The 13,652-nt window shown below is 41.2% G+C and overlaps 1 protein-coding gene across 1 annotated transcript; it reads left to right on the top strand.

Annotated features, from left to right (window-relative positions):
* The first annotated feature begins 1,298 nt into the window (after positions 1-1,298).
* Positions 1,299-13,564, top strand: tprg1l (tumor protein p63 regulated 1-like). Its single transcript, XM_029719785.1, has 6 exons — positions 1,299-1,704; positions 2,061-2,152; positions 9,674-9,724; positions 9,946-10,071; positions 10,666-10,819; positions 10,935-13,564. Exons 1-6 carry the CDS (start codon positions 1,477-1,479, stop codon positions 11,127-11,129), a joined length of 846 nt encoding a protein of 281 aa, XP_029575645.1. The 5' UTR covers positions 1,299-1,476; the 3' UTR covers positions 11,130-13,564.
* The last annotated feature ends 88 nt before the right edge of the window (positions 13,565-13,652 follow it).

Below are 13,652 nucleotides of genomic sequence, written 5' to 3' on the forward strand. Positions count from 1 at the left end.
AATAGATCATGCTAAAGGAGGTTGGAATGTCCTTATATAAATTCACCAAAATACAATAATTTGTTAATTTGACAAAAGTCTCTTGAAATCACACTGTGAATTTTGTTAGACTATAGAATTTTATTGGGGGCATACTTATTTCACTGTACAGCCTTACCTATGGATTGTGGATCAATGACATGGGGTATCAGTTTACTCAGTGACATCCAGAGAACATTAGCATCGTATTTCTTATTGCGGGACTCTGAAACCACTGTGAATTGAGCCACATTTATTGTACCAACCTACTGAACACTATTTTGAAAATTACTGCAGTTTCTACTGGTCATTGTTTTCAGGCTGGTTGCATTGGTGCTAGCTTGGTACCAAGCTAAAGCTAGCTAGATACCCCAGAAGTTGCTAATAACATCGTTATCAAAGATATTTGCAAACATTTTTTATCCTGATCTAATTTAAAATGCTAACACCGACGTTTCCCATTCGGTTGAACAAATAATGCCTTATTACCAACGCAGTATTGTACAGCTTTGACAGTGATCGTAATGGTGGCGCTTGGCTTGCACAAGCAAGTTCAGAACACACAACATTCTATAATATTTGACGTGTATCTTTTTTGACAGGCAAAGACCCAAACGGCGTTCCTTACTTAAAAAGTCAAATTTATAATTGCCTAATGAGTTTAGTTCGCGTGTCCTACCCCGCCAGAACCCAACATGTGTTTTTTTCCTCCATTGTTTGTAGACAATGTAATTGTAAATCTACGTAGTATAGCCTCAAAACTTGGCAAAACTTTTTTTTTATTGTTGTTGTACTTATTTTGAGCTCGTGGATGGTCAGTTCTTGCATAGTTCCTTCTATAAATATGAGAGTGGTTTGGCTACGTTTGTCCAACTCCATTCCTCAGGGAGTATGCTATTCATTAATTACACCGATTCTGTTGCAAACCGTTTCTAGTGGTCGATTGTGAGTGAATGTATTCATGTTTATGTTGTTGGTGTATGCAACACGGTGGACTGACTGGTTTAAGTGTGTATGATGTGAGAATGTATGTGTATATTTTAATGGAAGGTGATGCCAAAGAAAAATGTTCATCCAGGATGGATAATACAGTTTTATTATATTCTTAAACGGAAGCTAACGGAACGAAACAGGGAGGAACCTAGCTGAATTTGTAACGTAAATACAAATTTAAAAAAATAGAAACTCTTGTTTTAGTTGTTCGGACTAAGGATTACAGACCAACAGTGGCGGGGGTCAACACTTGTTTGAACCGCAGATTTCCCCTTTAAGAGGTGAAGAAATGAAATCTAAGGGGGGAAGTGAGGCAGGGGTACTTCCTTGTAAACACCATCCTCTCTGATCATATTATTGTGCGCAATGACCAATTCAAAACATTACACCGTTCGCTGAATCTTTATTCTCGAGAGGATAGGTTGAAGTCTATTTTGCGTTTTTTATTACAACTCAGTTTGCACTATGCTTCAGCTAAACGACACGGTTGAGCCAATGAGTCCGGGGGCTGCGGTCCTTCATCCGGCAGAGGCTGAGGATGGAGTCGAGGTTGCCTTCACACCGCCGGGGGCCAGAGGGAGCCTTGGGTATAGCTCTTCTGTAGCATGTTGCTCCCCCTTACAAACGTTGACGCCGTTTCATGTCCACAACCCAACAATGCAAGCGAAAGTGAAGGATTATTTCGTCTTTAGGGTAAGTCTGGCTAATAATTACCCTTTTTTTTATCTGAACAACGTCGGATATTAGCTAGTTAGCAAGCTAATAAGCTAGCTTTGTAACACAGCTGTCAAACGCTCACGCTGCAATCAGCTTGCAATTGCTGATTGACTGCAGCTTGGCTCGCTCTGATTTGAAGGTGCGTATTTGTGGCAGTGAGCACCCATGCAACATGTCGTTACAAACTAACATCTAATTCTTAGATTGTTAAACGCAACCATTTATTCAGACGACTGCAATTTATTCAGCTATGATACGTGGAACAATCTGCTCGATTATTAGTATAATGATGAGTTGACTGAAATCAATTAACTGTGGCCTCTTAATTTCAGCCAGGGACCATTGAACGAGCAGTGAATGACATCAGAACAGTGGGCCTGCCTTCAGAGGATGGAGAAGTGCTGAGTGTGTGGCTGCTTGCAGAGTGAGTCATTTTTATCAGCAATTCACATCATCACATAGGCCAGTAAAGTTACATTGGCAGTGCAGAAGTTCAGGGGTTCCCAAAACTCGGTCCTGGGGCCCTCCAGGGTACATGTTTTGGTGCTTGCCCTAGCACTACAGGTGATTGAAATGAGCTTGATGATGTCTGAGTGTTTTCAATGATTCATTCCAGTGGAGAACAACTGCCCCCTCTTATTGAAGCCATGGAAGTTGAAGGCCGACTGCGGTACTGAAGATTTTTAGCAGAAAACAGGATCCCCCAATTAGTGGTGAGGAGTCCACCGTGTCCAGAAGCGACTTCATTTTAAGCTTTGTTTTAGTATTGACAGTTACAGCTGATTTAGGGGGTGTATATCAATTCGCTCTCCTTAAATATTTAATCTGATGTATTTGTTTTGGTCTCTGAGTTGTTTAATCAAATAAAAACTACAATCTTTGTCCTGAATTAGCCAAGAGCACATGTGGGTCCAGCAGCTAAATCCTGTCCTAAACTTGAACTATGCTATTTTTTTGTGCTCATTGCCAAACTTCATAAATACTGCACCCTTAACTTCAAAACAATCATATAACTACACCGAGCAACAATTTCAAGGATTTTACTGAGTTACAGTTCATATAAGGAAATCGGTCAATTGAAATAAATTCATTAGGCTGTAATCTATGGATTTAGCATGACTGGGAATACAGATTTGTATCTGTTGGTCACAGATACCTTTAAAAAAAAAAAAGCTAGGGGTGTGGATCAGAAAACCAGTCTATTTAGTGTGACTGCCATTTGCCTCATGCAGTGCGACACATCTCCTTCGCATAGAGTTGATCAGGCTGTTGATTGTGGCCTGTGGAATGTTGTCCCACTACTGTTCAATGGCTGTATGACATTGCTGGATATTGGCGGGAGCTGGGACACGCCGTCGACACAGCATCCCAAACATGCTGAATTGGTGTCATTTCTGAGTATGTAGGCCATGGAAGAACTGGGACATTTTCAACTTCTAGGAATTGTGTACAGATCCTTGTAACGTGGGGCCGTGCATTATCATGCTGAGACATGAGCTGATGGCGTGACAATGGGCCTCAGGATCTCGTTCATGGTATCTCTGTGCAGTCAAATTACCATTGATAAAATTGTTCGTTGTCCATAGTTTGCCTGCCCATACCATAACCCCACCACCACCATGGGGCACTCTGTTCACAACATTGACATCAGCAAACCCCTCGCCCACACGACGCGATACACACTGTCTGCCATCTTCCCGGTACAGTTGAAACCAGGATTAATCTGTGAAGAGCACACTTCTCCAGCATGCCAGTGGCCATTGAAGGTGAGCATTTGCCCACTGACCGGGTACGACGCCAAACTGCAGTTGGGTCAAGACCCTGGTAAGGACGACGAGCAGGCAGATTAGTTTCCCACACCTGTCAACTGGTTGGATTATCTTGGCAAAGGAGAAATTCTCACTAACAGGGATGTAAACAAATTTGTGCACACAATTTGAGAGAAGCTTTTTGTGCGTATGGAACATTTCTGGGATCTTATTTCAGCTCATGAAACATGGGACCAACATTTTACATGTTTATTTTTTCAGTATTAAAAAGTTTGTTGGAAAGAAACTAGATTTATTTTTTTGGAATAGTCATGACTGGTTCAAGCTGCCATTAAGACAGTAGTGGGGAAGGATATCATTGTTACTTAATGTGGATCCATGTTCAGTTTTGAGATCCATTGGCGTAGGGTTAGCTGGACGTTTCTGACTGGTCTTGAAACTGTGACAACGGCTAGCCTCTCCCTGCTTGCCTCAATGGGATATGTAGTGATTTTGCCAACACAGCCAGATATACTGTACCAGTCAAGTTTGGACACACCTACTCATTCCAGGGTTTGTTTTTTCTTTTTACTATTTTCTACATTGTAGAATAATAGTGACGATATCAAAACTATGAAATAACACATGGAATCATGTAGTAACCCAACATTTTTTAAACAAATCAAAATATATTTTATATTTGACATTCTTCAAAGTAGCCACCCTTTGCCTTGATGACAGCTTTGCACACTCTTGGCATTCTCTCAACCAGCTTCATGAGGTAGTCACCTAGAATGCATTTCAATGAACAGGTGTGCCTTATGGCAAGAACAGCTCAAATAAGCAAAGCAAAACAACAGTCCATCATTACTTTAAGACATGAAGGTCAGTCAATCTGTACAATTTGAAAGTTTCTTCAAGTGCAAAAACCCATCAGGCACTATGATGAAACTGGCTCTCATGAGGACCACCACAGGAAAGGAAGACCCAGAGTTACCTCTGCTGCAGAGGATAAGTTCATTAGAGTTACCAGCCTCAGAAATTGCAGCCCAAATAAATGCTTCATAGACACATCTCAACATCAACTGTTCAGAGGAGACTGCGTGAATCAGGCCTTCATGGTCGAATTGCTGCACCTGAAACCACTACTAAAGGACACTAATAAGAAGATACTTTCTTGGGCTAAGAAACACAAGCAATGGACATAGACCGGTGGAAATCTGTCCTTTGGTCTGAGTCCAAATGTGAACATTTTTGGTTCCAACCGCTGTGTCTTTGTGAGACGCAGAGTAGGCGAACGGATGATCTCCACATATGTGGTTCCCACCGTGAAGCATGGAGGAGGTGGTGTGGGGGTGCTTTGCTGGTGACAGTCAGTGATTTATTTAGAATTCAAGGCACACTTAACCAGCATGGCTACCACAGTATTCTGCAGTGATACACCATCCCACTATCATTTGTTTTTCAACAGGACAATGACCCAACACACCTGCAGGCTGTAAGGGCTATTTGACCAAGAAGGAGAGTGATGGAGTGCTGCATCAGATGACCTGGCCTCCACAATCACCTGACCTCAACCCAATTGAGATGGTTTGGGATGAGTTGGACCGCAGGGTGAAGGAAAAGCAGCCAAAAAGTGCTCAGCATATGTGGGAAGTCTTTCAAATCAAGACAGTTGGAAAAGCATTCCTCATGAAGCTGGTTGAGAGAATGTCAAGTTTGTGCAAAGCTGTCATCAAGTCAAAGTGTGGCTACTTTGAAGAATCTAGAATATATTTTGATTTTGTTTAACGCTTTTTTGGTTACTACATGATTACATATGTGTTCATCATTTTGATGTAGAAAATAGTAAAAAATAAAGAAAAACCCTTGAATGAGTAGGTGTGTCCAAACTTTTGACTGGTACTGTGTGTGTGTGTGTGTGTGTGTGTGTGTGTATATATATATATATATATATATATATATATATATATATATATATACAGTTTTGTAGCCTTAACCTTTTTTTAAACTGACTATTGCATTTGTTGATTTTTAAATCTGACTTTATTAGTATAATGAGTAATCTAGGAATGTCATGAGTTAATTGACACAAGAACTTGAGAAAATGGCAACTCTACAGAGTGCCAATGCTACAATGAATGGCCAAATTCATTTCGGACATGTGCGCTCCGCGGAGTTCTTCACCATTCTGTAGTTGCCAATAATTGCTTCTGATACACAAGATGTACAGTTGAAGTCTGAAGTTTACATACACTTAGGTTGGAGACATTAAAACTCGTTTTTCAACCACCTCACAAATTTCTTGTTGACAAACTATAGTTTTGGCAAGTCGGTTAGGACATCTACTTTTTGTCCATGAGAAGCAATTTATCCAACAATTGTTTACAGACAGATTATTTTACTTATAATTCACTGTATCACAATTCCAGTGGGTCAGAAGTTTACATACACTAAGTTGACTGTGCCTTTAAACAGCTTGGAAAATTCCACAAAATTTTGTCATGGCTTTAGAAGCTTCTGATAGGCTAATTGACATAATTTGAGTCAATTGGAGGTGTACCTGTGAATGTATTTCGAGGCCTACCTTCAAACTCAATGCCTCTTTGCTTGACATCATGGGAAAATCAAAAGAAATCAGCCAAGACCTCAATGTTTTTTTTAGACCTCCACAAGTCTGGTTCATCCTTGGGAGCAATTTCCAAACGCCCGAAGGTACCACGTTCATCTGTACAAACAATAGTACGCAAGTATAAACGCCATGGGACCACGCAGCCGTCATACCGCTCAGGAAGGAGACGCGTTCTGTCTCCTAGAGATGAACGTACTTTGGTGCGAAAAGTGCAAATCAATCCCAGAACAACAGCAAAGGACCTTGTGAAGATGCTGGAGGAAACAGGTACAAAAGTATCTATATCCACAGTAAAACGAGTCCTATATCAACATAACCTGAAAGGCCGCTCAGCAAGGAAGATGCCACTGCTCCAAAACCGCTATTAAAAAAAAGCCAGACTACGGTTTGCAACTGCACATGGGGACAAAGACTTTTTGGAGAAATGTCCTCTGGTCTGATGAAACAAAAATAGAACCGTTTGCCCATACCATCGTTATGTTTGGAGGTAAAAGGGGGAGGCTTGCAAGCCGAAGAACACCCAACCGAGAAGCACGGGGGTGGCAGCATCATGTTGTGGGGGTGCTTTGCTGCAGGAGGGACTGGTGCACTTCACAAAATAGATGGCATCATGAGGGAGGAAAATTGTGGATATATTGAAGCAACATCGCAAGTCATCAGTCAGGAAGTTAAAGCTTAGTTGCAAATGGGTCTTCCAAATGGACAATGACCCCTAGCATACTTCCAAAGTTGTGGCAAAATGGCTTAAGGACAACAAAGTCAAGGTATTGGAGTGGCCATCACAAAGCCCTGACCTCAATCCTATAGAAAATGTGTGGGCAGAACTGAAAATGTGTGTGCGAGCAAGGAGGCCTACAAACCTCAGTTACAGCAGGTCTGTCAGGAGGAATGGGCCAAAATTCACCCAACTTATTGTGGAAGGCTACCCAAAACGTTTGACCCATGTTAAACAATTTAAAGGCAATGCTACCAAATACTAATTGAGTATATGTAAACTTCTGACCCACTGGGAATGTGATGAAAGAAATAAAAGCTGAAATAAATCACTACTATTATTCTGACATTTCACATTCTTAAAATAAAGTGGTGATCCTAACTGACCTAAAACAGGGAATTTTTACGAGGATTAAATGTCAGGAATTGTGAAAAACTAAGTTTAAATGTATTTGGCTAAGGTGTATGTCCTTGAACCAATTGTTTTTAAATCGCACACAGAAGTTAAAAAGATTGAGTTGCTCATGGCAGCCTGCAGTACCCTTCAACTTGAGCAACTCAATGAGACGGCAGCACTGCAAAGTCACTTCCTGGAGTAGCTCAAACAACGCATGTTGGTCAGTGCTATCCGGGATTGCTTGAGATGTCCCTACCCTAAACCTAGCCCAATAATGGACTAAAGGAGCCTAACGTTACTCCGTATAGTCCAAGGACCTAACATGTTTTTTTTAAAATTATTTTTAAGTCGAATTGGCTCTGGAAGCCAAAACAGCCACATACTCAAATGTAAACGTGAAGCGATTCTCAGTTGCGTTCGGTTCTAGAAACATAAATCCCTCTACTGTCACATCACAATACACACTTACTATACAGTGTTTTCACATTTGCAGCTGACCGTCTTTTTCAGTGACAACACGTTTGGGCGTCAGTCGTCCGTCTGCACACAGTTGTACGGAGACACAGATGGTCCCCTCTGTCTTCCGTAAACAAGCACTGTAACATACAAATATGGCCTTGTGGGAACCCTATTACAATGGTGTAGTAATTTAACGTTTGTTTTTTTTGTAAATGATTTCTCGATGATAGTATATTCTGAAATATATTTAATATCGTTAAAGGTAGTTAACGTCTATGAATGGGGTACCTTAACCCATAACCCTTACCTAACCCTAACCGTTTTACATTTCAACTTCAATGGGGTAGGGACGTCCCAAGGTTTCCGGATAGCACAGACCATGTTGTCTCCATTAACTAAATATCTTGCACAATTGTGTCAGATGTTATATGTTACGTGCACTGTCCACGAGAGATTAACCAACCCATAGAAATCATTTAAACCGCCTTCATTTGGCCTCAATGAGCTATCGAGTCTTCACAAAGGAATGAATGGTTACACGTGATCGATGGCTTTGTCCATTCATATCATTGTTTCACCCACTCATAATCTCGGACACCCAGAACTAATGGAGTTTAGTCTTTCTATGCACCAACCACCCTCAGTATATGTCTGTACCTCCGTTTTATGACAGCAGAGGGCACTAGAGACAGAGGCCGCATGGAGAGAAATCAATTAGGTAATTATTGTGGAGTAACTGCGATGTTGATCCATCCTCAGTTTTCTCCTATCACAGACATTTTAAAAACTGTTTTAAAGTCACCATTGGCCTCATGGTGAAATCCCAGAGAGGTTTCCTTTCTCTCCAGAAGGATGCTTATTTTTTTTTTAGTGAAGGGTTGTGTTCACACACCCACCATCCAAAGTGTAATTAATAACTTCACCATGCTCAAAAGGATATTCAATGTCTACTTTTTAACTTTTAACCCATATACCAATAAGGTGCCCTTTGCGAGGCATTGGAAAACCTCCCTGGTCTTTGGTTGAATCTGTGTTTTGAAATTCACACTTCGACTGAGGGACCTTACAGATAATTGTACGTTATGTGTGGGGTACAGAGAGAGTCATTCCAAAATCATGTTAAACACTACCATCAATAAGGACATTATACTTCACATCACTTCCTATCTCACAGGCATGGCAGGTATTCATATGGTAGTGTTATTAATGTGACCTCGTCACTATTAGCAAGCGTGACAGTCATTCACCTATTAAAGGGATACTTCGGGATTTTGGCAGAGGCCCTTTATCTACTTATGGTATCCATAAGTAGATAAGTTCCAATGAACTTGTGGATACCATTTTTATGTCTCTAACTTCATACTGGACACAGAGGTAGTTTCACAAGCCAATGCTAACTAGTGTGTGACAATCGACATTTAAATCATTTTAAATTCAGGTTGTAATACAACAAAATGTGGAAAAAGTCAAGGGGTGTGAATACATTCTGAAGGCTCTGTATATCCTACTACCAGTCACTGCAAATACATACATGCATACATACATGCAATTCTCGTGTTTCTAACTCACATCGTAGTTCTTGTGGTTTTTATTCTATATTATTATTATTATTATTATTATTATTGCATTGTTGGGAAAGAGCTCTCAAGGTAAGAATGTCACTACTGTTTTACACCTATTTCCCTCTGGACGTGGTAAATCAACTTTGAAACGATATTAGTGCAAATGAGAGGTGAGGATAATATTTTTTGGGCAGTTAAGAGCCATGTAGTGCTTAAAAAGGCATGTTTCTTTATCCAGTTAATACATACCATCTCAATGAAAAATGTTATTCTGCTGGCAGATGCCAATTGGTTAAAAAAAAATCACACAGCCCCTTGGCACATTTTAGTCTCTCTTACACCGTTGTGACTTCATATTTTCATGAATATCTCATTACATTATTTTTGCTACAAATGAGAATGCTAAATCTCAATGTAATAATGTTTCCCTTAGAGTTGACCACTGGAACAACGAGAAGGAGAGACTGGTGCTCATAACTGACAGGTAAACCAAATGATTAGTGGCAAATGTTATGATTGGATATCCATTTGAACCTAATTGGAGGGATCCATTCCCATATTATTTGATACATTTCTGTTGCCGACTGGATGAAAGCCTAGACACGGTTGTGATATATTCGTGATGATAAAGGCGTCAAACTTGCATCAACGTTTGTACACTCTTTACTTCATTTGCCATATTGTCCCCTCTTGGTTTTGTAACAGGTCCCTGCTGGTTTGCAAGTATGACTTCATCAACCTGCTGTGTCAGCAGGTCATCAGAATCTCCCTTAATGCCGTGGACACCATCTCAGTGGGCGAGTTTGAGTTCCCACCCAAATCACTCAACAAGTAAGAGCCACTGAGCTATGACCCTGTACTTACAACACAAGCCACTTGTCGATGTTCTGAAATAATTGGATAGGTACAGTATAAGCAATATGGTAGAAGGCTAACGTTCACTTGGGATAGGCTTGGTGGAGATGTTGCCATATTTCTTATACATATCCAACTATGTTGAGTCTACTCAAGTCTTCCCTATAGCTCAGTTGGTAGAGCATGGTGTTTGCAACACCAGGGTTGTGGGTTCGATTCCCACGGGGGGCCAGCACAGGAAAAAATTATAAAAAAAAAAAAAAAATGTATGAAATGTATGCATTCACTACTGTAAGTCGCTCTGGATAAGAGCGTCTGCTAAATGACGTAAATGTAAATGTAAGTCGCTATGGGATAAGAGGGCTTGGGGTTGTTTCTGGACAGGGCCAAATACACTCAGCAGTCAGACGTGTTCAGTAGGCACGGAAACTGAAAACTAGGAACGCATATTGGACAAGTATAGATACACCTTCTGTTTCTAAAGTTTTTCTCCTCTCGTGCCCACTGAACACAGCCTACTATTTATTGATTACTCCCAGCACACTGGTATTACAATAAGTGTCTCTACAGGAGGGAGGGCTATGGGATTCGGGTTCAGTGGGACAAACGCCCACGCCCCTCCTTCGTGAACCGCTGGAATCCCTGGTCCACAGACATGCCCTATGTCACCTTCACTGAGCATCCCATGGCCCGTGCCGATGAGAAAGTGGCCTCTCTCTGCCAGGTTAAACTCTTATGTTGCCACCTCCCCCATTTACAATTAACTATTTATATGCAATATTCATGTTCACATGGGAGCTTGGTATATTAAACACTGAGCTGCTCTCCTCTTCTGTCAGATGGACATCTTCCGGACCCAGCTGGTTCAGGCAGTGAAGAAGGCCCACAAGGAGTTTGCCATTCCGGGCAGGGCCAACGGAGTTCTGATCCTAGAGAGGCCCCTCCTCATCGAGACCTACCTGGGCATCATGTCCTTCATCAACAATGAGGCCAAGCTGGGATACTCCATGACCAGGGGAAAGATTGGCTTCTAATGTTTCCCCACTGAGTGACCCTCTTATTCCACCGCAGTGGGAGCGCTGTCAAACTGTGTGTTTTATGAGTGTGTGTCTGTCTGCTCGTGGAATGCTGACAATGTGGCTGTGTCATACCCAACGCTTGAGTATAACCGGCGGGCAGCCATGGTGTGCAGTAAGCCTGAGTTCTCTCCACTCCTGCCACAGTGCTCTCATGCAAAGGTATGTTTTCCATTTGCCATAATTATTTAACCCTTGAGTGGAGAGACCTACAGTATGTGAATTTGGTGTGTTTGTGCGATTAGGGAATGTCGCTAGTTGTGGGTACAGTGCATACTGTTTACCTTGCCATTGTGAAAATACTGTAATACACACCTGATGCTGCTAGGTGAACCTGACTTAATGTCCATGGAAGTTAACATTAGCGTGGGCCTTTTGTGCAGTACGAGGGCAGGGTTAGGTGCTTTAACTTTAGGAATAAGAGTGGGCTTTATCAGTGCTCGTTATTATTACAGAAACTGATGCAATGAGCTTTGCCTGATCAAGCGGCCTACCCGTTATTTTCAACCTGAGACGCCTTGCAAAATGTTAGCATTAGCCAGATTGGTGCTAAAATCCATCATTGAGACGTTGTAGTGGTAAGATTTGAGAACTAATGCGGCTGCCAGTGCTACAATCCACTTAAATTGATTAGGCCTACTCGTCTCCATTTCTAGAAAACACACAGCCTTTATCGTCCTCATGCTGGGCTAGTTAATGCAAAAGCAGCGGATTAGGTTCTATGAAAATGTGATGTCTAACGTTGGGGTGAGTAGCTGCTGGGGAAGTGTTGTGGAATATGTTACTTTAGCAGTAGCTACATAGCATGAGGACAAGAAAGGCAGTTTAATTCCAAACTAGCAGTATTATGATTTGCCGTCAGGCATTGTAGGATAATTAAGAGTACAGTGACACATTCCATGCCTGGATTGAGGTACGTTTTCATACGTGATTGATACTTGGTGTTGACCGGTATAGAAAAGACTAGAAGGGGAGGAAAAATCCCTTCTACATATGGTTCACCAAACAATCTACTATTCAAATACAAAGCTTGCTAGGAGGCTAAAATAGTCTTATAAACCACCTGAATAACTTGACCATAAATACATTTAAAAAATCCACATGGGAATAAAAATGGTGGCCATCTTAGATTACATGATCTATTAGTCAACTATTCAAGTAACTAACTAGTTAGGGCTGTAGCCATAGTCTGACTTTATAATTAACTCCGATATAAACCTCAAAGAAAAAAGCAACTGAAGTTAAATTGGAAATATCAGCCTCAGATTTGTATGCAAAGGTCTCCTTTTACCAAGCTTGTTTGCAAGGCTTTGCTGCAGATCTTTTGATCAGTAGCTCTCAGAAACAGGGTTGGAATAATCAATTTCCAGTATTTGGAAAGGACTATAGTTCCATGCCATTGTTTTTTTTCTCCTCTCGACCTGAGGACCTCCCTGCCCCCACCTTTTAATGGATCTTCCCTTCTTACAGGCGTCCCTGCTCAACTCTTGCTATTTGTTTTTAACCACTTATTAACCCCCTTGGCCTCTGCTTTACTGATGTCACTTCCATGTCGACATTAGAATGCTTGAGTGCTTGCGTGCTTGCTCGACGAGAACATCCACCTCATTCCCTTCTACTCCCACACGCTGGCACCCAGAGGAACCTTAAATACCCCCAACTGTCTCAACCTAAACAAGCACAAATTTAAATGTATCAGGGCCAATAACGCCCATTGGCTGAATATAATTGAAACTGATTAATCATAAGTCAATAGCAAATCAACAGTCTAAGATTATTTTCTATAGAGGCCCTATTACATTTGAAACATTCTTCCATCAGTCACAATGGTTGATGGGCTTTTAATTTGGTTTCTAAACGGAGTAAGATGTCATTCTTGCATGGGATCCAAACTGAATATTTCAAAATATGCAACTATAAAACAAATCAATTAAATCCAGGAACCAGACTTAAGCTGGTTTGAAATAGAAATACACCAATCTTCCTCATCCATTCACCAGAGAAGAATCTGGTTGTTAGGCCTCTGCTTTTTACACAAGATCATGCTTTAACTGCTCTAATGTACTAAGATGTCTGTCCAACTACCCCCCCCCCCCCCCCCCCCCCCCCCCCCCCCCCCCGTAACATGCATGTCTTGCATGCAGTCTCTGTTCAACTTGGAAAATGCTCCAGAATAGCATTTACAAAAAGAAAACAACTTCTTGGTCAATGCTTAATATTTGTAGCACGGTCACCAACGTGAGGCAATTGCCTACATTACTTTGATATTTCATACTGGGTAAATCTGATATCCGACCCATTTGCAGATTATTTTGACTCATAACGCTGACTATATGCTCATACTGACCTTGAATACTGTACATTGCTTATTAAATAAATACTCATCAAAATTATGTATTGTAGCATTGTTTTACACTGCAGCTTCCTGTAAACACAGTTTGAAGTACCCTGGGGATTAGGGATTTCACCAAAGTGGGAAAA

This window comes from Salmo trutta, chromosome 28 (assembly GCF_901001165.1).
Source record: "Salmo trutta chromosome 28, fSalTru1.1, whole genome shotgun sequence".
Lineage (NCBI taxonomy): Eukaryota > Metazoa > Chordata > Actinopteri > Salmoniformes > Salmonidae > Salmo > Salmo trutta.